The sequence below is a fragment of the Ranitomeya variabilis genome, chromosome 6, assembly GCF_051348905.1.
Source record: "Ranitomeya variabilis isolate aRanVar5 chromosome 6, aRanVar5.hap1, whole genome shotgun sequence".
Lineage (NCBI taxonomy): Eukaryota > Metazoa > Chordata > Amphibia > Anura > Dendrobatidae > Ranitomeya > Ranitomeya variabilis.
The window spans coordinates 2742095-2766348 of record NC_135237.1 but is presented as its reverse complement, the minus strand read 5'-3'; the positions used below and the strand labels follow the sequence as shown (position 1 = coordinate 2766348).

Sequence of the window (24254 nt, the reverse complement as noted above, 5' to 3'; positions counted from 1 at the left end):
GATACTGTGTCAGTGATGTGTGTCCTCCTCTCTGGCGCTGCTCTCACCATTTCTGATACTGTGTCAGTGATGTGTGTCCTCCTCTCTGGCGCTGCTCTCACCATTTCTGATACTGTGTCAGTGATGTGTGTCCTCCTCTCTGGCGCTGCTCTCACCATTTCTGATACTGTGTCAGTGATGTGTGTCCTCCTCTCTGACGCTGCTCTCACCATTTCTGATACTGTGTCAGTGATGTGTGTCCTCCTCTCTGGCGCTGCCCTCACCATTTCTGATACTGTGTCAGTGATGTGTGTCCTCCTCTCTGGCGCTGCTCTCACCATTTCTGATACTGTGTCAGTGATGTGTGTCCTCCTCTCTGACGCTGCTCTCACCATTTCTGATACTGTGTCAGTGATGTGTGTCCTCCTCTCTGGCGCTGCTCTCACCATTTCTGATACTGTGTCAGTGATGTGTGTCCTCCTCTCTGGCGCTGCTCTCACCATTTCTGATACTGTGTCAGTGATGTGTGTCCTCCTCTCTGGCGCTGCCCTCACCATTTCTGATACTGTCAGTGATGTGTGTCCTCCTCTCTGGCGCTGCTCTCACCATTTCTGATACTGTGTCAGTGATGTGTGTCCTCTCTGGCGCTGCTCTCACCATTTCTGATACTGTGTCAGTGATGTGTGTCCTCCTCTCTGGCGCTGCTCTCACCATTTCTGATACTGTGTCAGTGATGTGTGTCCTCCTCTCTGGCGCTGCTCTCACCATTTCTGATACTGTGTCAGTGATGTGTGTCCTCCTCTCTGGCGCTGCTCTCACCATTTCTGATACTGTGTCAGTGATGTGTGTCCTCCTCTCTGGCGCTGCTCTCACCATTTCTGATACTGTGTCAGTGATGTGTGTCCTCCTCTCTGGCGCTGCTCTCACCATTTCTAATACTGTGTCAGTGATGTGTGTCCTCCTCTCTGGCGCTGCCCTCACCATTTCTGATACTGTGTCAGTGATGTGTGTCCTCCTCTCTGGCGCTGCCCTCACCATTTCTGATACTGTGTCAGTGATGTGTGTCCTCCTCTCTGGTGCTGCCCTCACCATTTCTGATACTGTGTCAGTGATGTGTGTCCTCCTCTCTGGCGCTGCTCTCACCATTTCTGATACTGTGTCAGTGATGTGTGTCCTCCTCTCTGGCGCTGCTCTCACCATTTCTGATACTGTGTCAGTGATGTGTGTCCTCCTCTCTGGCGCTGCTCTCACCATTTCTGATACTGTGTCAGTGATGTGTGTCCTCCTCTCTGGCGCTGCTCTCACCATTTCTGATACTGTGTCAGTGATGTGTGTCCTCCTCTCTGGCGCTGCTCTCACCATTTCTGATACTGTGTCAGTGATGTGTGTCCTCCTCTCTGGCGCTGCTCTCACCATTTCTGATACTGTGTCAGTGATGTGTGTCCTCCTCTCTGGTGCTGCTCTCACCATTTCTGATACTGTCAGTGATGTGTGTCCTCCTCTCTGGTGCTGCTCTCACCATTTCTAATACTGTGTCAGTGATGTGTGTCCTCCTCTCTGGCGCTGCTCTCACCATTTCTGATACTGTGTCAGTGATGTGTGTCCTCCTCTCTGGTGCTGCTCTCACCATTTCTGATACTGTCAGTGATGTGTGTCCTCCTCTCTGGCGCTGCTCTCACCATTTCTAATACTGTGTCAGTGATGTGTGTCCTCCTCTCTGGCGCTGCCCTCACCATTTCTGATACTGTGTCAGTGATGTGTGTCCTCCTCTCTGGCGCTGCCCTCACCATTTCTGATACTGTGTCAGTGATGTGTGTCCTCCTCTCTGGTGCTGCCCTCACCATTTCTGATACTGTGTCAGTGATGTGTGTCCTCCTCTCTGGCGCTGCTCTCACCATTTCTGATACTGTGTCAGTGATGTGTGTCCTCCTCTCTGGCGCTGCTCTCACCATTTCTGATACTGTCAGTGATGTGTGTCCTCCTCTCTGGCGCTGCTCTCACCATTTCTGATACTGTGTCAGTGATGTGTGTCCTCCTCTCTGGCGCTGCTCTCACCATTTCTGATACTGTGTCAGTGATGTGTGTCCTCCTCTCTGGCGCTGCTCTCACCATTTCTGATACTGTGTCAGTGATGTGTGTCCTCCTCTCTGGCGCTGCTCTCACCATTTCTGATACTGTGTCAGTGATGTGTGTCCTCCTCTCTGGCGCTGCCCTCACCATTTCTGATACTGTGTCAGTGATGTGTGTCCTCCTCTCTGGCGCTGCTCTCACCATTTCTGATACTGTGTCAGTGATGTGTGTCCTCCTCTCTGGCGCTGCTCTCACCATTTCTGATACTGTGTCAGTGATGTGTGTCCTCCTCTCTGGCGCTGCCCTCACCATTTCTGATACTGTGTCAGTATTATGTGCCCCCCTCCCCGCTGGCGCTGCCATGCTCAGCTCTTCCTGTAATTACATTACCCGCTGCTTTATGCAGAGTTATTCTCCCAGGACTAATTGATGGCGCATGTTTAATTCATTAATCATTAGCATCAAATTCCACAATTACCCGGCGCTGATTGTACAGCGACGTGGAGTATAATGAGTCGTATTACCTGACAGCGCCAGTCGCCCTCCCCCCCCTGCGCCAGCCGCCTTCTTCATATCTCTCTGATGCCCAGTCACCCACTTTAACCCCTCATGTTCTCTCTGACACCTCTTACTGTTCATCCTGTCACATAACACCAAGTAACTCTGTATTCCCTCCAGGACTGTTGTGTACTACCTGAAGTGTTGCTCCACACACATCACCTCCTGTCACCCCCATATGGCAGTGTGCTGCTCGGCTCCACATGCAGACGTGCCCTTCGTTCCCTCCTGAAACAGTCATGTTAGGCCTGACAGGAATGTGCTCCTGCATCCAGGTTCTGAAGGATTTATGTAGAATACTGGCGTATCGTTCCCTGACACAGTACATGACCGGAGCTTCCAGTCCCTGTTCTCTCCACCATAGACACCATGTTTGTACGTTACCTTACAGGAGCCACTCACTCCTCCAGCTCCTTGTCCTCTGAGCGCTCAGTCAGCGGCCTCAGCCTCTCAACTTATAGCGGGAAGAGCGACGGGGTCACCCTGACCCAGAGGTCCTATTCTGTGTGTAGTGGGGAGCAGTGGGGTGACACCTCAACAGGTGAGAGGCCCGAATGACACACGATGTACCGCTTTCATTTCTTTGTCCCACCAGTGTTTCTTTCTACTGCGTCCCTTCCCTCTCTTTTTCCTGTGTCCCTTTTCTGTCTTTCTCCTGCGTCCCTTTCCTCTTTCTCCTGTATCCCTTTCCTCCTTTTCTCCTGCGTCCTTTTCCTCTTTCCTCTCTTTCTCCTGTGTCCTTTTCCTCTTTCCTGTGTCCCTTTCCTCTCTTTATCCTGTGTCCCTTTCCTCTCTTTCTCCTGCGTCCCTTTTTCTCTAATGCGTCCCTTTCCTCTTTCTCCGGTGTCCCTTTCTCCTGCATCCCTTACCTCTCTTTCTCCAGCGTCCCTTTCCGCTTTCTCCTGCGTCCCTTTCCTCTCTTTCTCCTGCGTCCCTTTCCTCTCTTTCTCCAGCGTACGTTTCCTCTTTCTCCTGCGTCCCTTTCCTCTCTTTTTCCTGCGTCCCTTTCTCCTGCGTCTCTTTCCTCTCTTTCTCCTGCGTCCCTTTCCTCTTTCTCCTGCGTCCCTTTCCTCTCTTTCTCCTGCGTCCCTTTTTCTCTAATGCGTCCCTTTCCTCTTTCTCCGGTGTTCTTTCTCCTGGGTCCCTTACCTCTCTTTCTCCAGCGTCCCTTTCCTCTTTCTCCTGCGTCCCTTTCCTCTCTTTCTCCTGCGTCCCTTTCCTCTCTTTCTCCTGCGAACGTTTCCTCTTTCTCCTGCGTCCCTTTCCTCTCTTTTTCCTGCGTCCCTTTCTCCTGCGTCCCTTTCCTCTCTTTCTCCTACGTCCCTTTCCTCTTTCTCCTGCGTCCCTTTCCTCTCTTTCTCCTGCGTCCCTTTCCTCTCTTTCTCCAGTGTACGTTTCCTCTTTCTCCTGCGTCCCTTTCCTCTCTTTTTCCTGCATCCCTTTCTCCTGCGCCTCTTTCCTCTTTATCCTGCGTCCCTTTCCTCTTTATCGTGCGGCCCTTTCCTCTCTTTCTCCTGCGTCCCTTTCCTCTTTCTCCTGCTTCACCTTCCTCATTTTCCTGCGTCCCTTTCGTCTTTCTCCTTCTTCCCTTTCCTCTCTTTTTCCTTCCTCCCTTTTCTCTCTTTCTCTTGTGTCCTTTTCCTCTCTTTCTCCTTTGTCCCTTTCCTCTTTCCTCTCTTTCTCCTGCTTCCTTTTCCTCTCTCTTGCGTCCCTTTCCTCTCTCCTGCGTCCCTTTCCTCTCCTGCGTTCCTTTCCTCCCTTTCTCCTGTATCCCTTTCCTCTTTCTCCTTCGTCCCTTTCCTTTTTCCTCTCTTTCTCCTGCGTTCCTTTCCTCTCTTTCTCCTGCGTACCTTTCCTCTTTGTCCTGGGTCCCTTTCTTCTCTTTCTCCTGTGTCCCTTTCCTCTTTTTCCTGCGTCCCTTTCCTCCCTTTCTCCTGCATCCTCTTCCTCCCTTTCTCCTGCATCCCCTTTCTCCTGCATCCCTTTCCTCTTTCTCCTGCGTCCCTTTCCTCTCTTTCTCCTGCACCCCTTTTTCCTCTCCTGCGTCCCTTTCCTCTCTTTCTCCTGCGTCCTTTTCCTATTTCCTCTTTTTCCTGTGTCCCTTTCCTCTTGCTCCTGCGTCCCTTTCCTCTTGCTCCTGCGTCCCTTTCCTCTTGCTCCTTCGTCCCTTTCCTCTTTATCCTGCGTCCCTTTCCTCTTTATCCTGCGTCCCATTTTTCTCTCCTGCGTCCCCCTTTCCTCTCTTTCTTCTGTGTCCCTTTCCTCTTTCTCCTGTGCCCCTTTCCTCTCTTGCTCCTGCGTCCCTTTTCTTTCTCCAGCGTTCCTTTTCTTTCTCCAGAGTTCCTTTTCTTTCTCCAGAGTTCCTTTTCTTTCTCCAGAGTTCCTTTTCTTTCTCCAGTGTTCCTTTTCTTTCTCCAGTTTTCCTTTCCTCTTTCTCCTGCTTCCTTTTCCTCTTTCTCCTGCATCCCTTTCCTCTTTCTCCTGCGTACCTATCCCCTTTTTCTCCTAAGTTCCTTTCCTCTTTCTCCTACGTTCCTTTCCTCTTTCTCCTGCGTTTATTTGCTTTTTCTACTGCGTTCCTTTCCTCTTTCTCCTGTGTTCCTTTCCTCTTTCTCCTGCGTTTCTTTCCTTTCTCTTTCTTTCTACTCTTTCTTCATTTTCTCGTTCTCCGCTCTTTCATCATTTTTCTTCATTTTTTCACTCTTCCCTATTCTTTCTACCCTCTTTTTCATTTTCTTCCTTATTTTTCTTTCTCTCTTTCCCTTTTCTTTCTCCTTTTTCTCTTTATTTTCTCGCTCTGTCTACCTTTATATTTATCCTTTACTCTCTCTTTCTATCTTGCTTCCACTCTCTTGTTGTTTCTTCTTCTTGCTCTCCATGTTTTACATTCTACCTCTTTCCCTTTTACTTCCCCTTTCACTCTCTCTCCCTTTCTTTCCCCTTTACTGTTCTCCCATTTCCTCTCTTCCCCTTTCTCTTTTACTCTTGCTCTTTCTTTTCCTCTTTTCTCTTTCGCGTTCTCTCGCTTCCTCTCTATCTTCTCTTTTTCTGTCTTCTTTCTCTTCTTTTCCTCCTGTATCTTTTCCTCTTTTGCTTCCTGTCTTTTTCTTCCTCTCTCTTCCTGTCTTTCTTGCTTCCTCTCCCTGTTTCTCTCTCTCCCTCTGTCACTTCATTTTTCTCTTGTCTTCCTGTCTTTCTCTCTCTTCCTTTTTCTCTCCTTCTCTCGCCCCCTTTTTGTCTCTCCCTCTCTCTTCTTCTCACTTCCTGTGTCTTCCTTTCTCTCTCTACATTTCTCGCTTCCTGTCTTTCTATTTTTCTCTTCTTGTCTCTTTCCTGTCTTTCTCATGCCCTCTCCTGCTTTCTCTCTGTCTCTCTTCCTTTGTCTTATCTTCTCCTCTCGCTTCCGGTCTTTATCTGTTCCTCTTTCATTCTCCCTTTCTCTCACTTTCCCCCTCTCTCCCCTTCTCTCTCACTTCCTGTGTTTCTCTTCTCTATTTTTCTTTCCCTCTCTTGCTTCCTGTGTTTGTCTTCTTCTCTCAGGAAGTCTTTCTCCTTCTTCCTATCTCACTTCCTGTCTTTCTCTTCCTTTCTCACTCACTCTTTCTCTCCCCAACTGTCTCTCACTTTCTCCCTCTCTCTTCTTTTCACTTCCTGTGTTTTTCTTTCTTTTCTGTGTTTGTTTTTCTCTTCTTTCGCTTCCTATCTTTCTCATGCCCTCTACTGCTTTCTCTCTCTCTCTTCCTCTTCCCCTCGCTTCCTGTCTTTTCTGATTCTTCCTCTCTCGCTTCTTGTTTTTCTTTTTTTTTCTCACTCGCTTCCTGTTTTGCTGCCTTCCTCTTTTTTCTTCCCCTTTCATTTCCTATCTTTCTCTCACTCTCTTGCTTCCTGTCTTTCTTTCTCTCCCTCCCTCTCTTGCTTCCTGTGTCTCTCTCTCGCTTTCTGTCTTTCTCTCTTATGCTTCCTGTCTTTCTCTCTGCCTCTCTCGCTTCCTGGATTTCTCTCTCTCTCTTTTGCTTTCTCTCTTTCTTTCTCTTCCTCTACCCCTATCGCTTCCTGTCTTCCTTTTTTCTTTCTTTCTTTTTCCCTTGATACCTGTCTTTCTCTTTTCTCTCTCTCTTTCTTCCCTTCCCTTCTCTTCCTCTCTCACTCCTTTTTTTCTCCCTTGCTTCCTGTTTTTCTCTCTATCACTTCCTGTCTTTCTCTTTTCCTCTCCCACTTACTGGCTTTCTGTCTTCCTCTTTCTTCCTCTCTCTTCATGTATTTCTTCCTCCCTCATGTCATGTATTTCTATTCCTTTCTCCCTTTCTCTCTCACTTCCTCCTTCTTCCTCTCTTGCTTCCTGTATTTCTCTCCCTTTCTCGCTTCCTGTCTTTCTCTTCCTCTCTCTTCTTTCTCTCTCTTCCTGTCTCACTTATTGTCTTTCTCTTCCTGTCTCACTTATTATTGCTTCCTCTCTTGCCTCCTGTCTCTTCCTCTTTCTCCCTCTCTCGCTTCCTGTCTTTCTCTTCCTCTCTGTCGCTTCCTGTCTTTCTCCCTCTCTCTCGCTTCCTGTCTTTCTCTTCTTCTCTTTATCCCTCTTGTTTCCTGTTTTTCTCTTCCCCTCTCTTGCTCTCACTTCCTGTTTCTCTTCCTCTCTTTCCCGCTTTTCCTCTGTCCCTCTTGCTTCCTTTCTTTCTCACTTCCTTTCTCTCCCTCTCTCGCTTCCTGACTTCCTCTCTCTCGCTCCCTTCCTGACTTTTTTTTCCTCTCTCTCGCTTCCTGTCTTTCTCTTCCTCTTTCTCGCTTCCTGTCTTTCTCTTCCTCTCTTCTAGAGCTCTCTTCCTGTCTCACTTACTGTCTTTCTCTTTCTCGCTCTCTCGCTTCTCTTTCTCCTCTTTTCCTCTCTTGCTTCCTCACTATTCCTCACTTGCTTCTTGTCTTTCTCTTCCTCTCTTGCTTCCACAATCTTCCTCTCCCTTTTCCTTTCTTTGTCTTTCTTATTGTTTCTCTTCCTGTCTTTTTTTCTTCCTCTCTCTCGTGTTGACTTTCAATTCCTCTTTCTCTCGCTTCCAGTCTTTCTTCCTGGCTTTCTCTTTCTTCCTGTCTTTCTCTTTCTTGCTTGATTTTGCTCTCTTCCTCTCACGTTCTTTCTTTCTTTTTTTCTTTCTCACTTTCTCTCTGTTTCTCACTTCCTCTCTAACTTCCTGTCTCTCTCTCTCTCTCTCTCTCTCTTCATGCCTTTTTCTTCCTCACTCTTCCTCTCTGCTCCTCTTTTGCTTCCTATCTTTCTCTTTCACTCTCTCACTTCCTGTCTTTCTCTTTCTCTCGCTTCCTCTCTTTCTCCTTTTTCCTTTCTTCCTCTCTTGCTTTCTCTCTCTGTCTCTCTTCCTCTCTCTTTCTTTCTGTCTTTCTCCCCCTCTCGCTCTTCCTCTCTCTCTTTCTTGCTTCCTGTCTTTATTTCTTCCTAGCTTTCTATCTGTCTTCTACTCTCGCTTCCTGTCTCTCTTTCTTCCTCTCTCTTCCTGTCTCTTATTGTCTTTCTCTCTTTCTCTTCCTCTCTTACTTCCTGTCTCTCGCTTCCTTTCTTTCTCTCTCTCGCTATTCTTCACTTGCTTCCTCACTATTCCTCTCTTTCTCTTCCTTTCTTGCTTCCTCAATCTTCCTCTCTCACTTTCTGTCTTTCTGTTCCGCATTCTTCCTTTCTCTTCCTGTCTTTCTCTTCCCCTTTCGCATCCTCAATCTTCCTTTCTCGCTTCCTGTCTTTCTCTAACTCTCTTCTCCTCTCTTACTTCATGTCGTTCTCTTCCTTTTTCGATTCCTATCGTTCTCTCTCTCTCTGACTTCTTGTCTTTCTCTTTCGCTTCCTGTCTTCCTCTTCATCTCTCCCTCTCTTGCTTCCTGTCTTTCTCTTCCTCTCTTCTCCTCTCTTAATTCTTGTCATTCTTTTCCTTTCTCAATTCCTGTCTTTCTCTTCCTCTCCCTTTATTCCTCTTCCTGTCTTGCTTCCTTTCTCCTCCCCCCTCGCTTCGTTCTTTCTCTTCCTCTCTCTCTTTCTGTGCCTCACTCTTCTTTTGCTTCCTGTCTTTCTCTCCTTCTCTCACTTCCTGTCTCTCTCCCTCTCTCACTTCCTGTCTTTCTCTCCCTCTCTCACTTCCTGTCTTTCTCTCCCTCTCTCACTTCCTGTCTTTCTCTCCCTCTCTCACTTCCTGTCTTTCTCTTCCTCTCTCGCTTCCTGTCTTACTTTTCCTGTCTTGCTTCCTGTCTTTCTCTCGCCCTCTCTCGCTTCCTTTCTCTTCCTCACTCTTCTTTTCCCACTTCCTGTCTTCCTCTCTTCCCCTCTCTTACTTCCTGTCGTTCTCATCCTCTTTTGCTTCCTGTCTTGCTTCCTCTCTCCCTTCTCCTCACCTCCTCTGTTTCCCTTCTCTTTCATGTCTCACCTATGACTGGCTTGATGTCTTCTTTTCCTCTTTGTATAGCAATGTTTCTTCTTTCCTGTGTATGTTGCTATTTGTGTTTCCTCATTTGTGGCTTTATTTCTAGGCATGTCTTCTAGTGACTCACTAATTCCCTCTTCAAATATGGGGGGCACCGCAAGCCCAAAATTAGATCCTCCACCTTCTCCTCATGCTAATCGTAAAAAGCATCGCAGGAAAAAGAGCAGTGGTCCACAGCGCCCTGAGGGAGGTGTGCCTGTTGCGGGGGAAGGTAACCACATGATTAGACCGTCTGATGAAATATCCTCAGCTGGCAGCCATCAATGAAGAATTTCCACATTACCAGGGAAAAAAGTAATTTATTGAACCCCGGACAATAAAGATCACAGAAAGAAGACGGCTGCCAAATTTACCAACAACCGGTCACACTGATGCATGTAGTGCACAGTGTCCAGCTTCCAGCCTTTTAGTGATACTTATACTCTTAGATCAGGCGGTCGCCCAGCACTATGTAAGAGCACCCCACAAGGACAAACACCTCAATATACTGTGACAAAACACTTCGGGATCGCCTTTGCTGGGGTCAAAGGTCACGTGGTTTGTGCATTGAATCTGAGGCGTACAGCAGGTTTCTTAGCAGACTGACTTCAGGTCAGATTTATTAACGTGAAAGCAACATAGATAAAACAAAGCATAAAAATAAATCCTAGCCTGTCCGGCACTAACTAAACAAATACGCTGCTATCTAACAACTGGGGGGCTTCTCCCACCCAGCTAACAACACACAGTGCTTGAGCACAGCTCTCACTCACGTTTGTCTCACACAGACAGGCAATCTGTGTGCCCCAGACTGACACCGGAAACCCTCAGCTGGTCATCCTTTATTCCCGCACTCATTAACCCATCATTATCCTGAAGATACTGAGCGGCCTAATTCACATAGGACAAATACCTGGGCGCGATATACCTGCCCCCGACTACCAGACCGACATGATTCTTACATATCCTCCCCCCTTCTCAGACCACTCAGGTCGAGCAAGAACACTCTCGAAACAGTCCACTCGGGACAGGGCATCAGCGTTCCCCATCTGCACCCCGGGGCGGTGCTCCACCGTGAAAGAGTAAGCCTGCAGGACTATTACGGTCTTTGTGGAGGTGCATCCACTTGAGAGGGGCATGGTCCATGACCAGCTTAAACTTCCTACCTGCCAGGTAATACTTGAGGGAGTCGAGAGCCCATTTAAAGGCTAGGCACTCTTTTTCAACCACGGCATACCTCTGCTCATGTACATTCAGTTTCCGGCTGAGGTAGAGGACCGGGTGTTCCACTCCGTCCCTCACCTGGGAAAGTACAGCTCCGACCCCAGTATCAGAAGCATCAGTTTGGACCACAAACTCGCTGCTGAAATCAGGAGTCACTAATACGGGCTGAGAGCACAAAGCTCATTTCAGGCTGTGGAAGGCCTCTCCAGCCGCTGAGGTCCATTTTACCATGACGGAACCCTTCCCTTTGGTAAGATCCGTCAAGGGGGTAGCCATGGCTGCAAAATTGGGTATGAACCGGCGATAATAGCCGGCGATCCCCAGGAAAGCTTGTACTTGTTTCTTGTTCACTGGTTGCGGCCAGCCCTGAATTGCCTGTATTTTGTCGATCTGTGGTTTAACCACTCCTCTGCCAATCACGTAGCCCAAGTAGCGGGCTTCTTCAAGCCCGATGTGACATTTCTTGGGGTTTGCCGTTAAGCCTGCGTCTCGCAGGTCATCAATCACTGCCTGTACCTTCCGGAGGTGAGTTTCCCAGTCCAAGCTGTAAATTACGATGTCATCCAGGTAGGCCGAAGCGTACTGCCTGTGGGGCCTCAAGACCCGATCCATCAACCTCTGGAACGTTGCTGGAGCTCCGTGAAGTCCAAACGGCATGTAGACATACTGGAACAGACCTTCCGGTGTAGCAAATGCCGTCTTCTCTCTGGCCGCCTCGGCCAGAGGGATCTGCCAGTACCCCTTTGTTAGATCCAGGGTCGTAATGTATCGGGCTTTACCCAGCCGGTCGATTAACTCATCGACCCAAGGCATAGGGTACGCATCAAATTTAGAAACCGCATTCAGTTTCCTAAAGTCATTACAAAACCGTATAGAGCCATCCGGCTTAGGTATCAACACGATTGGACTGGACCAGGCGCTGTGCGACTCTTCAATGACTCCTAAGTCCAACATGGCCTTCACCTCCCGGGAGACGGCTTCACGGCGTGCTTCCGGAATCCGGTATGGCTTCACATGAACTGTGACACCAGGCTCTGTAACAATCTCATGTTTCACCAGCTTAGTCCGGCCAGGTTTTTCCGAGAAAAACTGTCGGTTCTGTAACAAAAACTGCTTAACCTCAGATTTTTGTTGTTCCGAGAGAGTCTCGGCAATCTGCACCTCCGGTACGGTAGGTGCGCAAACCGGACGGGGCAGATCCGCCGTTAGGGCAGAGCGGTCTTTCCAGGGTTTTATCAGATTCACATGATAAATCTGTTCTGGTTTTCTCTTACCGGGCTGGTACACTTTATAGTTCACCTCACCAACTCTTTCCACGACCTCAAAGGGGCCCTGCCATTTCGCCAGAAATTTACTATCCACTGTAGGGATTAGGACCAACACCCTATCCCCGGATGCAAACATACGGACCTTAGCACCTCTATCATAACTTTGCCTCTGGGCTCCCTGGGCCTGTAACATATGGTCCCTAACAATGGGCATGACAGCGGCAATACGGTCCTGCATTTGTGTTACATGGTCGATCACTGTTTTAAAGGGAGTGACTTGACCTTCCCAGGTTTCTTTTGCGATGTCCAACAGTCCCCGGGGACGACGGGCGTACAACAGTTCGAAAGGCGAAAACCCTGTGGAAGACTGGGGAACTTCCCTAATGGCAAACAGCAAATAGGGTAGCAAGTAATCCCAGTTCTTCCCATCTTTGTCTATCGCCTTCCGGAGCATCTGTTTTAAGGTTTTGTTGAACCGCTCAACCAGGCCATCTGTTTGAGGGTGATAGACAGGCGTACGCAACTGGTCTATTTGTAAGAGTCTGCAGAGCTCCTTCATCACTCTTGACATAAAGGGAGTCCCCTGGTCGGTGAGTATCTGTTTTGGAATTCCCACACGACTAAACACTTGTACCAACTCTTTGGCGATCGTTTTGGTAGCAGTGTTACGTAAAGGGACGGCTTCTGGGTAACGAGTGGCATAGTCCATGATGACGAGGATATGTTGGTGCCCACGTGCGGACCGGGGAAGGGGCCCAACCAGATCCATCCCAATTCTCTCAAAAGGGACTCCAATGATAGGGAGGGGTACCAAAGGGCTACAGAACCGAGTTTTAGGCGCAGAGATTTGGCACTCTGGACAGGACTCACAATAGTTACGTACATCACTATGTATTCCGGGCCACACAAAACAATGCGATATCCTTTCTGTGGTTTTCTGTACCCCCAGATGTCCCCCCATTATATGTCCGTGGGCCAGGTCCAGTACCTTCCGCCGATAAGGTTTGGGTACCACTAACTGTTGCACAGTGTCTTCTCCTTTTTTCTCTACCTGGTAGAGCAAATCATTTTCAAGAACCATGTACGGGTACGCTAGCCTAGTGTCAGGTTCTACGGGTACCCCATCTATCATTTTTACATTTTTCCTAGCCGGAATCAGGGTAGGATCTTTCATTTGCTCGCTGTGGAAGTCATCCAACTGGACTCCCAAATCTGGCAGGCCAGGTGCTGGATGGCTGTCTGCCTCCGCCTCTCGCTGAGTTTCCTCAGTTTCCCCCGCCAGAACTGAGAAGAGGAACTGAGGGTTAGTTTCAATAACCTCCCCAGCAACGTCTTCCTGTGGGACCTCCTCTAGGAGTTCGGGACCTCCAGATGGCATGGGAAAAGACTCACAGCTACCGTGTAGGAGCAACTGATTCTCCCACAACTGCCAGAAATGGGGAAAATCCCTGCCCAGGATTACATCCTGTAACAATGCGGGAACGAGTCCCACCTTGTGTTGCACAGACCCATAGGGAGTGGAAATCGATATGACCGCTGTTAGGTACGAGCAGGTGTCACCATGCACACACGTTATAGAAAATTTGTCAGACGAACCAGATGGAAGTGCCACCAGACTAGCTTTCACCAGAGTCACCACACTTCCAGAGTCTAGTAATGCCACAACACTTTTCCCATCAACAGATAATTCACACAGGTGTTTCGCTATATCATTTTGACCCGCATTCACATTCACTAGCCGTGTAACCAAAGACATGCGTTTCTTAGAGTCTGTAACATCGCACTGCATGGGTTCAGTGGTAACAGGACAGTTCGCAGAGATATGGCCCTTCTCACGGCAGCGGAAACACCTAACAGGCCCCCTACTGAGACCACCGTCCAACCCTCTCGGTCTCGGAGTACGAGCAGTCCCGTGTTCCTCCCCCACAGTTTTTGGCAATTTTCCTTCACCCGTAGTCGCTGGAACAGTCTTACCGGTTCCACGAGGAGAAGGCACAGACCGGGTGCTAGCGGTTTCGTCGGGAAGTCCTTCTGTCACGGAATAACGCTCGACCAACTCCGCAAGTTGATCCGCTGTCGTGGGATTTCCTTGGCTTACCCACTTTTTCAGCGCTGGTAGTAGTACTCTCAGGTACTTGTCCAAGACAATCCGCTGGATTATTTCGGGTGTTGTCAGTACCTCGGGTTGCAGCCATTTCATTGTCAAGCAGATCAGGTCGAACATCTGAGACCGCGCCGGTTTATCTTGCTGGTATGTCCACTGGTGTACCCTCTGTGCACGGACAGCCGTCGTTACACCCAGCCGGGCCAGGATCTCAACTTTCAGCTTCTCAAAGTCCTGAACGACTTCCGGGTCCAAGTCATGGTAAGCTTTTTGGGCCTCGCCGGAGAGAAACGGAGCAATCAAATCGGCCCAGCGTGCCTTCGGCCACTTCTCCCTCAATGCCGTCCGCTCAAACGTTGTCAGGTATGCCTCGACGTCATCTTCTGCAGTCAACTTTTGCCAGTATCGACTCACATGGATCCTTCTGGACTCTGCTTCCGGGTTTGCCTCAGGCATGCTCACCAGGCGCTGCGCCACCTGTTGGAGGAGCTGGCGGTCTGCAACCGTCATGTCCATTAACTCCTTCAGCTGTGCGGACATCAAGCGATTAGCTTCATGCTGTGCGGCAGTGGCCTGCTGCTGTACGGCAGTGGACTGTACTAGGGCTTTCACCACGTCTTCCATACTGTCGCCTGTGCCACGTAACTGCCCGCGTTCTCCACCACAATGTGACAAAACACTTCGGGATCGCCTTTGCTGGGGTCAAAGGTCACGTGGTTTGTGCATTGAATCTGAGGCGTACAGCAGGTTTCTTAGCAGACTGACTTCAGGTCAGATTTATTAACGTGAAAGCAACATAGATAAAACAAAGCATAAAAACAAATCCTAGCCTGTCCGGCACTAACTAAACAAATACGCTGCTATCTAACAACTGGGGGGCTTCTCCCTCCCAGCTAACAACACACAGTGCTTGAGCACAGCTCTCACTCACGTTTGTCTCACACAGACAGGCAATCTGTGTACCCCAGACTGACACCGGAAACCCTCAGCTGGTCATCCTTTATTCCCGCACTCATTAACCCATCATTATCCTGAAGATACTGAGCGGCCTAATTCACATAGGACAAATACCTGGGCGAGATATACCTGCCCCCGACTACCAGACCGACATGATTCTTACAATACCTTGCCACCGCTAGATTACCCGCTGTCCCCTGCACAAAAATGGGAAAATGTTCAATAAAAAACTGAAAAAATGTATAAAACACAAGAGATACTAGTCAATATTTTGGCCAAATTACGCGGCTCACAACACATGCCAGGGGCTCTCCCTACAGTACAATTCAAAAATTGCTCCCCGATAAGAATATAACCCCAACACAACCCCAGAAAATCCTTTATAAGTAACCAGTCACTTCCATAATGTGACCGCTATTACAGTAGAGATCTATAGTGTGACCGCTCTTACAGTACACAGCTCTATAGTGTGACCGCTCTTATAGTACAGAGCTCTATAGTGTGACCGCTCTTACAGTACAGAGCTCTATAGTGTGACCGCTCTTATAGTACAGAGCTCTATAGTGTGACCGCTCTTACAGTACAGAGCTCTATAGTGTGATCGCTCTTACGGTACAGAGCTCTATAGTGTGACCGCTCTTACGGTACAGTGCTCTATAGTGTGACCGCTCTTACAGTACACAGCTCTATAGTGTGACCGCTCTTACAGTACACAGCTCTATAGTGTGACCGCTCTTATAGTACAGAGCTCTATAGTGTGACCGCTCTTACAGTACAGAGCTCTATAGTGTGACCGCTCTTATAGTACAGAGCTCTATAGTGTGACCGCTCTTACAGTACAGAGCTCTATAGTGTGACCGCTCTTACAGTACACAGCTCTATAGTGTGACCGCTCTTACGGTACAGAGCTCTATAGTGTGACCGCTCTTATAGTACAGAGCTCTATAGTGTGACCGCTCTTACAGTACAGAGCTGTATAGTGTGACCGCTCTTACAGTACAGAGCTCTATAGTGTGACCGCTCTTATAGTACAGAGCTCTATAGTGTGACCGCTCTTATAGTACAGAGCTCTATAGTGTGACCGCTCTTACGGTACAGTGCTCTATAGTGTGACCGCTCTTATGGTACAGAGCTCTATAGTGTGACCGCTCTTACAGTACAGAGCTCTATAGTGTGACCGCTCTTACAGTACAGGGCTCTATAGTGTGACAGCTCTTACAGTACAGAGCTCTATAGTGTGACCGCTCTTATAGTACAGAGCTCTATAGTGTGACCGCTCTTACAGTACAGAGCTCTATAGTGTGACCGCTCTTACAGTGCAGAGCTCTATAGTGTGACCGCTCTTACAGTACAGAGCTCTATAGTGTGACCGCTCTTACAGTACAGAGCTCTATAGTGTGATCTCTCTTACAGTACAGAGCCCTATAGTGTGATCTCTCTTACAGTACAGAGCTCTATAGTGTGATCTCTCTTACAGTACGGAGCTCTATAGTGTGACCGCTCTTACAGTACAGAGCTCTATAGTGTGATCGCCCTTACAGTGTAGAGCTCTATAGTGTGACCGCTCTTACAGTACAGAGCTCTATAGTGTGACCGCTCTTATAGTACAGAGCTCTATAGTGTGACCGCTCTTTCGGTACAGAGCTCTATAGTGTGACCGCTCTTATGGTACAGAGCTCTATAATGTGACCGCTCTTACAGTACAGAGCTCTATAGTGTGACCGCTCTTACAGTACAGAGCTCTATAGTGTGACCGCTCTTACAGTGCAGAGCTCTATAGTGTGACCGCTCTTACAGTACAGAGCTCTATAGTGTGACCGCTCTTATAGTGCAGAGCTCTATAGTGTGACCGCTCTTATAGTACAGAGCTCTATAGTGTGACCGCTCTTACAGTACAGAGCTCTATAGTGTGACCGCTCTTATAGTACAGAGCTCTATAGTGTGACCACTCTTACAGTACAGAGCTCTATAGTGTGACCGCTCTTACAGTACAGAGCTCTATAGTGTGACTGCCCTTACAGTATAGAGCTCTATAGTGTGACCGCTCTTACAGTACAGAGCTCTATAGTGTGACCGCCCTTACAGTACAGAGCTCTATAGTGTGACCGCTCTTATAGTACAGAGCTCTATAGTGTGACCGCTCTTACAGTACAGAGCTCTATAGTGTGACCGCTCCTACAGTACAGAGCTCCATAGTGTGACCGCTCTTACAGTACAGAGCTCTATAGTGTGACCGCTCTTATAGTACAGAGCTCTATAGTGTGACCGCTCTTACAGTACAGAGCTCTATAGTGTGACCGCTCCTACAGTACAGAGCTCCATAGTGTGACCGCTCTTACAGTACAGAGCTCTATAGTGTGACCGCCCTTACAGTACAGAGCTTCATAGTGTGACCGCTCTTATAGTACAGAGCTCTATAGTGTGACCGCTCTTTCAGTACACAGCTCTATAGTGTGACCGCTCTTACAGTACAGAGGTCTATAGTGTGACCGCTCTTACAGTACAGAGCTCTATAGTGTGATCGCTCTTATAGTACAGAGCTCTATAGTGTGACCGCTCTTACAGTACAGAGCTCTAGTGTGACCGCTCTTACAGTACAGAGCTCTATAGTGTGACTGCTCTTACAGTACAGAGCTCTATAGTGTGACCGCTCTTACAGTACAGAGCTCTATAGTGTGACCGCTCTTACAGTACAGAGCTCTATACTGTGACCGCTCTTACAGTACAGAGCTCTATAGTGTGACCGCTGTTACAGTACAGAGCTCTATAGCGTGACCGCTCTTATAGTACAGAGCTCTATAGTGTGACCGCTCTTACAGTACAGAGCTCTATAGTGTGACCACTCTTACAGTTCAGAGCTCTATAGTGTGACCGCTCTTACAGTACAGAGCTCTATAGTGTGAGCGCTCTTATAGTACAGAGCTCTATAGTGTGACCGCTCTTACAGTAGATCTCTATAGTGTGACAGCTCTTACAGTACAGAGCTCTATAGTGTGACCGCTTTTACAGTATAGAGCTCTATAGTGTGACTGCCCTTACAGTACAGAGCTCTATAGTGTGACCGTTCTTACAGTGCAGAGCTCCATAGTGTGACCGCTCTTACAGTACAGAGCTCTGTAGTGTGACCGCTCTTACAGTACAGAGCTCTATAGTGTGACCGCTCTTACAGTACAGAGCTCTATAGTGTGACCGCTCCTACAGTATAGAGCTCCATAGTGTGACCGCTCTTACAGTACAGAGCTCTATAGTGTGACCGCCCTTACAGTACAGAGCTTCATAGTGTGACCGCTCTTATAGTACAGAGCTCTATAGTGTGACCGCTCTTTCAGTACATAGCTCTATAGTGTGACCGCTCTTACAGTACAGAGGTCTATAGTGTGACCGCTCTTACAGTACAGAGCTCTATAGTGTGATCGCTCTTATAGTACAGAGCTCTATAGTGTGACCGCTCTTACAGTACAGAGCTCTAGTGTGACCGCTCTTACAATACAGAGCTCTATAGTGTGACCGCTCTTACAGTACAGAGCTCTATAGTGTGACCGCTCTTACAGTACAGAGCTCTATAGTGTGACCGCTCTTACAGTACAGAGCTCTATACTGTGACCGCTCTTACAGTACAGAGCTCTATAGTGTGACCGCTGTTACAGTACAGAGCTCTATAGCGTGACCGCTCTTATAGTACAGAGCTCTATAGTGTGACCGCTCTTACAGTACAGAGCTCTATAGTGTGACCACTCTTACAGTTCAGAGCTCTATAGTGTGACCGCTCTTACAGTACAGAGCTCTATAGTGTGACTGCCCTTACAGTATAGAGCTCTATAGTGTGACCGCTCTTACAGTACAGAGCTCTATAGTGTGACCGCTCTTATAGTACAGAGCTCTATAGTGTGACCGCTTTTACAGTATAGAGCTCTATAGTGTGACTGCCCTTACAGTACAGAGCTCTATAGTGTGACCGTTCTTACAGTGCAGAGCTCCATAGTGTGACCGCTCTTACAGTACAGAGCTCTATAGTGTGACCGCTCTTATAGTACAGAGCTCTATAGTGTGACCGCTTTTACAGTATAGAGCTCTATAGTGTGACTGCCCTTACAGTACAGAGCTCTATAGTGTGACCGTTCTTACAGTGCAGAGCTCCATAGTGTGACCGCTCTTACAGTACAGAGCTCTATAGTGTGACCGCTCTTATAGTACAGAGCTCTATAGTGTGACCGCTCTTACAGCACACAGCTCTATAGTGTGACCGCTCTTACAGTACAGAGCTCTATAGTGTGACCGCTCTTACAGTACAGAGCTCTATAGTGTGACCTCTCTTACAGTACAGAGCTCTATAGTGTGACCGCTCTTACAGTACAGAGCTCTATAGTGTGACCGCTCTTATAGTGCAGAGCTCCATAGTGTGACCGCTCTTACAGTACAGGGCTCTATAGTGTGACCGCTCTTACAGTTCAGAGCTCTATAGTGTGACCGCTCTTATAGTACAGAGCTCTATAGTGTGACCGCTCTTACAGTACAGAGCTCTATAGTGTGATCGCTCTTATAGTACAGAACTCTATAGTGTGACCGCTCTTACAGTATAGCACTCTATACTGTGACCGCTCTTACAGTACAGAGCTCTATAGTGTGACCGCTCTTACAGTACAGAGCTCTATAGTGTGACCGCTCTTATAGTACAGAGCTCTATAGTGTGACAGCTTTTACAGTACAGAGCTCTATAGTGTGACCGCTCTTACAGTACAGAGCTCTATAGTGTGACTGCTCTTACAGTACAGAGCTCTATAGTGTGACCCCTCTTACAGTACAGAGCTCTATAGTGTGACCACTCTTACAGTACAGAGCTCTATAGTGTGACCGCTCTTACAGTACAGAGCTCTATAGTGTGACCCCTCTTACAGTACAGAGCTCTATAGTGTGACCGCTCTTACAGTACAGAGCTCTATAGTGTGACCTCTCTTACAGTACAGAGCTCTATAGTGTGATCGCTCTTACAGTACACAGCTCTATAGTGTGACCGCTCTTACAGTACAGAGCTCTATAGTGTGACAGCTCTTACAGTACAGAGCTCTATAGTGTGACAGCTCTTACAGTACAGAGCTCTATAGTGTGACCGCTCTTACAGTACAGAGCTCTATAGTGTGACCGCTCTTACAGTACAGAGCTCTATAGTGTGACCGCTCTTACAGTACAGAGCTCTATAGTGTGACCGCTCTTACAGTACAGAGCTCTATAGTGTGACTGCTCTTACAGTACAGAGCTCTATAGTGTGACTGCTCTTACAGTACAGAGCTCTATAGTGTGACCCCCCTTACAGTACAGAGCTCTATAATGTGACCGCTCTTACAGTACAGAGCTCTATAGTGTGACCGCTCTTACAGTACAGCGCTCTATAGTGTGACCGCTCTTACAGTACAGAGCTCTATAGTGTGACAGTTCTTACAGTGCAGAGCTCTATAGTGTGACAGTTCTTACAGTACAGAGGTCTATAGTGTGACCGCCCTTACAGTACACAGCTCTATAGTGTGACCGCTCTTACAGTACAGAGCTCTATAGTGTGACCGCTCTTACGGTACAGAGCTCTATAGTGTGACCGCTCTTATAGTACAGAGCTCTATAGTGTGACCGCTGTTACAGTACAGAGCTCTGTAGTGTGACCGCTCTTACAGTACAGAACTCTATAGTGTGACCTCTCTTACAGTACAGAGCTCTATGGTGTGACCGCTCTTACAGTACAGACCTCTATAGTGTGACCCCCCTTACAGTACAGAGCTCTATAATGTGACCGCTCTTACAGTACAGAACTCTATAGTGTGACCGCTCTTACAGTACAGAGCTCTATAGTGTGACCGCTCTTACAGTACAGAGCTCTATAGTGTGACCGCTCTTACAGTACAGAGCTCTATAGTGTGACCCCCCTTACAGTACAGAGCTCTATAATGTGACAGCTCTTACAGTACAGAGCTCTATAGTGTGACCGCTGTTACAGTACAGAGCTCTGTAGTGTGACCGCTCTTACAGTACAGAACTCTATAGTGTGACCTCTCTTACAGTACAGAGCTCTATGGTGTGACCGCTCTTACAGTACAGAGCTCTATAGTGTGACCCCCCTTACAGTACAGAGCTCTATAATGTGACCGCTCTTACAGTACAGAGCTCTATAGTGTGACCGCTCTTACAGTACAGAGCTCTATAGTGTGACCGCTCTTACAGTACAGAGCTCTATAGTGTGACCGCTCTTACAGTACAGCGCTCTATAGTGTGACCGCTCTTACAGTACAGAGCTCTATAGTGTGACAGTTCTTACAGTGCAGAGCTCTATAGTGTGACCGCTCTTACAGTACAGAGGTCTATAGTGTGACCGCTCTTACAGTACAGAGCTCTATAGTGTGACCGCTCTTACAGTACACAGCTCTATAGTGTGACCGCTCTTACAGTACACAGCTCTATAGTGTGACCGCTCTTACAGTACAGAGCTCTATAGTGTGATCGCTCTTACAGTACAGAGCTCTATAGTGTGACAGCTCTTACAGTACAGAGCTCTATAGTGTGACTGCTCTTACAGTACAGTGCTCTATAGTGTGACCGCTCTTACAGTACAGAGCTCTATAGTGTTCCCGCTCTTACAGTACAGAGCTCTATAGTGTGACCGCTTTTACAGTATAGAGCTCTATAGTGTGACTGCCCTTACAGTACAGAGCTCTATAGTGTGACCGTTCTTACAGTGCAGAGCTCCATAGTGTGACCGCTCTTACAGTACAGAGCTCTATAGTGTGACCGCTCTTATAGTACAGAGCTCTATAGTGTGACCGCTCTTACAGCACACAGCTCTATAGTGTGACCGCTCTTACAGTACAGAGCTCTATAGTGTGACCGCTCTTACAGTACAGAGCTCTATAGTGTGACTGCTCTTACAGTACAGAGCTCTATAGTATGACCGCTCTTACAGTACAGAGCTCTATAGTGTGACCGCTCTTACAGTACAGAGCTCTATAGTGTGACCTCTCTTACAGTACAGAGCTCTATAGTGTGACCGCTCTTACAGTACAGAGCTCTATAGTGTGACCGCTCTTACAGTACAGAGCTCTATAGTGTGACCGCTCTTACAGTACACAGCTCTATAGTGACCTCTCTTACAGTACAGAGCTCTATAGTGTGACCGCTCTTACAGTACAGAGCTCTATAGTGTGATCGCTCTTATAGTGCAGAGCTCCATAGTGTGACCGCTCTTACAGTACAGAGCTCTATAGTGTGACCGCTCTTACAGTTCAGAGCTCTATAGTGTGACCGCTCTTATAGTACAGAGCTCTATAGTGTGACCGCTCTTACAGTACAGAGCTCTATAGTGTGACCGCTCTTACAGTACAGAGCTCTATAGTGTGACCGCTCTTATAGTACAGAGCTCTATAGTGTGACCGCTCTTACAGTACACAGCTCTATAGTGACCTCTCTTACAGTACAGAGCTCTATAGTGTGACCGCTCTTACAGTACAGAGCTCTATAGTGTGATCGCTCTTATAGTGCAGAGCTCCATAGTGTGACCGCTCTTACAGTACAGGGCTCTATAGTGTGACCGCTCTTACAGTTCAGAGCTCTATAGTGTGACCGCTCTTATAGTACAGAGCTCTATAGTGTGACCGCTCTTACAGTACAGAGGTCTATAGTGTGACCGCTCTTACAGTACAGAGCTCTATAGTGTGATCGCTCTTATAGTACAGAGCTCTATAGTGTGACCGCTCTTACAGTACAGAGCTCTATAGTGTGACCGCTCTTACAGTACACAGCTCTATAGTGTGACCGCTCTTACAGTACACAGCTCTATAGTGTGACCGCTCTTACAGTACAGAGCTCTATAGTGTGACCGCTCTTACAGTACAGAGCTCTATAGTGTGACCGCTCTTACAGTACAGAGCTCTATAGTGTGACCGCTCTTACAGTGCAGAGCTCTATAGTGTGACCGCTCTTACAGTACAGAGCTCTATAGTGTGACAGCTCTTACAGTACAGAGCTCTATAGTGTGACCGCTCTTACAGTACACAGCTCTATAGTGTGACCGCTCTTACAGTACACAGCTCTATAGTGTGACCGCTCTTACAGTACAGAGCTCTATAGTGTGACCGCTCTTACAGTACAGAGCTCTATAGTGTGACCGCTCTTACAGTACAGAGCTCTATAGTGTGACCGCTCTTACAGTACAGAACTCTATAGTGTGACCGCTCTTACAGTACAGAGCTCTATAGTGTGACCACTCTTACAGTACAGAGCTCTATAGTGTGACCGCTCTTACAGTACAGAGCTCTATAGTGTGACCGCTCTTACAGTACAGAGCTCTATAGTGTGATCGCTCTTACAGTAGAGAGCTCTATAGTGTGACCGCTCTTACAGTACAGAGCTCTATAGTGTGACCGCTCTTACAGTACAGAGCTCTATAGTGTGACCGCTCTTACAGTACAGAGCTCTATATTGTGACCGCTCTTACAGTACAGAGCTCTATAGTGTGACCGCTCTTACGGTACAGAGCTCTATAGTGTGACCGCTCTTACAGTACAGAGCTCTATATTGTGACCGCTCTTACAGTACACAGCTCTATAGTGTGACCGCTCTTACAGTACAGAGCTCTATAGTGTGATCGCTCTTATAGTACAGAGCTCTATAGTGTGATCGCTCTTATAGTACAGAGCTCTATAGTGTGACCGCTCTTACAGTACAGAGCTCTATAGTGTGACCGCTCTTACAGTACAGAGCTCTATAGTGTGACCACTCTTACAGTACAGAGCTCTATAGTGTGACCGCTCTTACAGTACAGAGCTCTATAGTGTGACCGCTCTTACAGTACAGAGCTCTATAGTGTGACCACTCTTACAGTACAGAGCTCTATAGTGTGACCACTCTTACAGTACAGAGCTCTATAGTGTGACCGCTCTTACAGTACAGAGCTCTATAGTGTGACCGCTCTTCCAGTACAGAGCTCTATAGTGTGACCGCCCTTACAGTACAGAGCTCTATAGTGTGACCGCTCTTACAGTACACAGCTCTATAGTGTCACCGCTCTTACAGTACAGACCTCTATAGTGTGACCGCTCTTATAGTACAGAGCTCTATAGTGTGACCGCTCTTACAGTACAGAGCTGTATGGTGTGACGGCTCTTACAGTACAGAGCTCTATAGTGTGACCGCTCTTACAGTATAGAGCTCTATAGTGTGACAGTTCTTACAGTACACAGCTCTATAGTGTGACCGCTCTTACAGTACAGAGCTCTATAATGTGACCGCTCTTACAGTACAGAGCTCTATAGTGTGACCGCTCTTACAGTACAGAGCTCTATAGTGTGACCGCTCTTACAGTACACAGCTCTATAGTGTGACCTCTCTCACAGTACAGAGCTCTATAGTGTGACCGCTCTTACAGTACAGAGCTCTATAGTGTGACCGCTCTTACAGTACAGAGCTCTATAGTGTGACCTCTCTTACAGTACAGAGCTCTATAGTGTGACCCCCCTTACAGTACAGAGCTCTATAGTGTGACCCCCCTTACAGTACAGAGCTCTATAGTGTGACCGCTCTTACAGTACAGAGCTCTATAGTGTGACCGCTCTTACAGTACAGAGCTCTATAGTGTGACCTCTCTTACAGTACAGAGCTCTATAG

At 47.8% G+C, this 24254-nt stretch overlaps 1 protein-coding gene across 4 annotated transcripts in view; it reads left to right on the top strand.

The window, feature by feature from the left end:
- Positions 1–24254, top strand: part of AGAP3 (ArfGAP with GTPase domain, ankyrin repeat and PH domain 3) — a 498289-nt gene that overhangs the window by 454337 nt on the left and 19698 nt on the right. For 2 of the 4 annotated variants that reach the window (XM_077267735.1, XM_077267731.1), the window contains exons 12-13: positions 2999–3148; positions 9127–9291. The exons of the other annotated variants lie outside the window; for them this stretch is intronic. In XM_077267735.1, coding sequence (XP_077123850.1) covers positions 2999–3148; positions 9127–9291 — 315 coding nt within the window. The remainder of the gene's footprint in view (positions 1–2998; positions 3149–9126; positions 9292–24254) is intronic. 4 annotated transcript variants of the gene reach the window in all.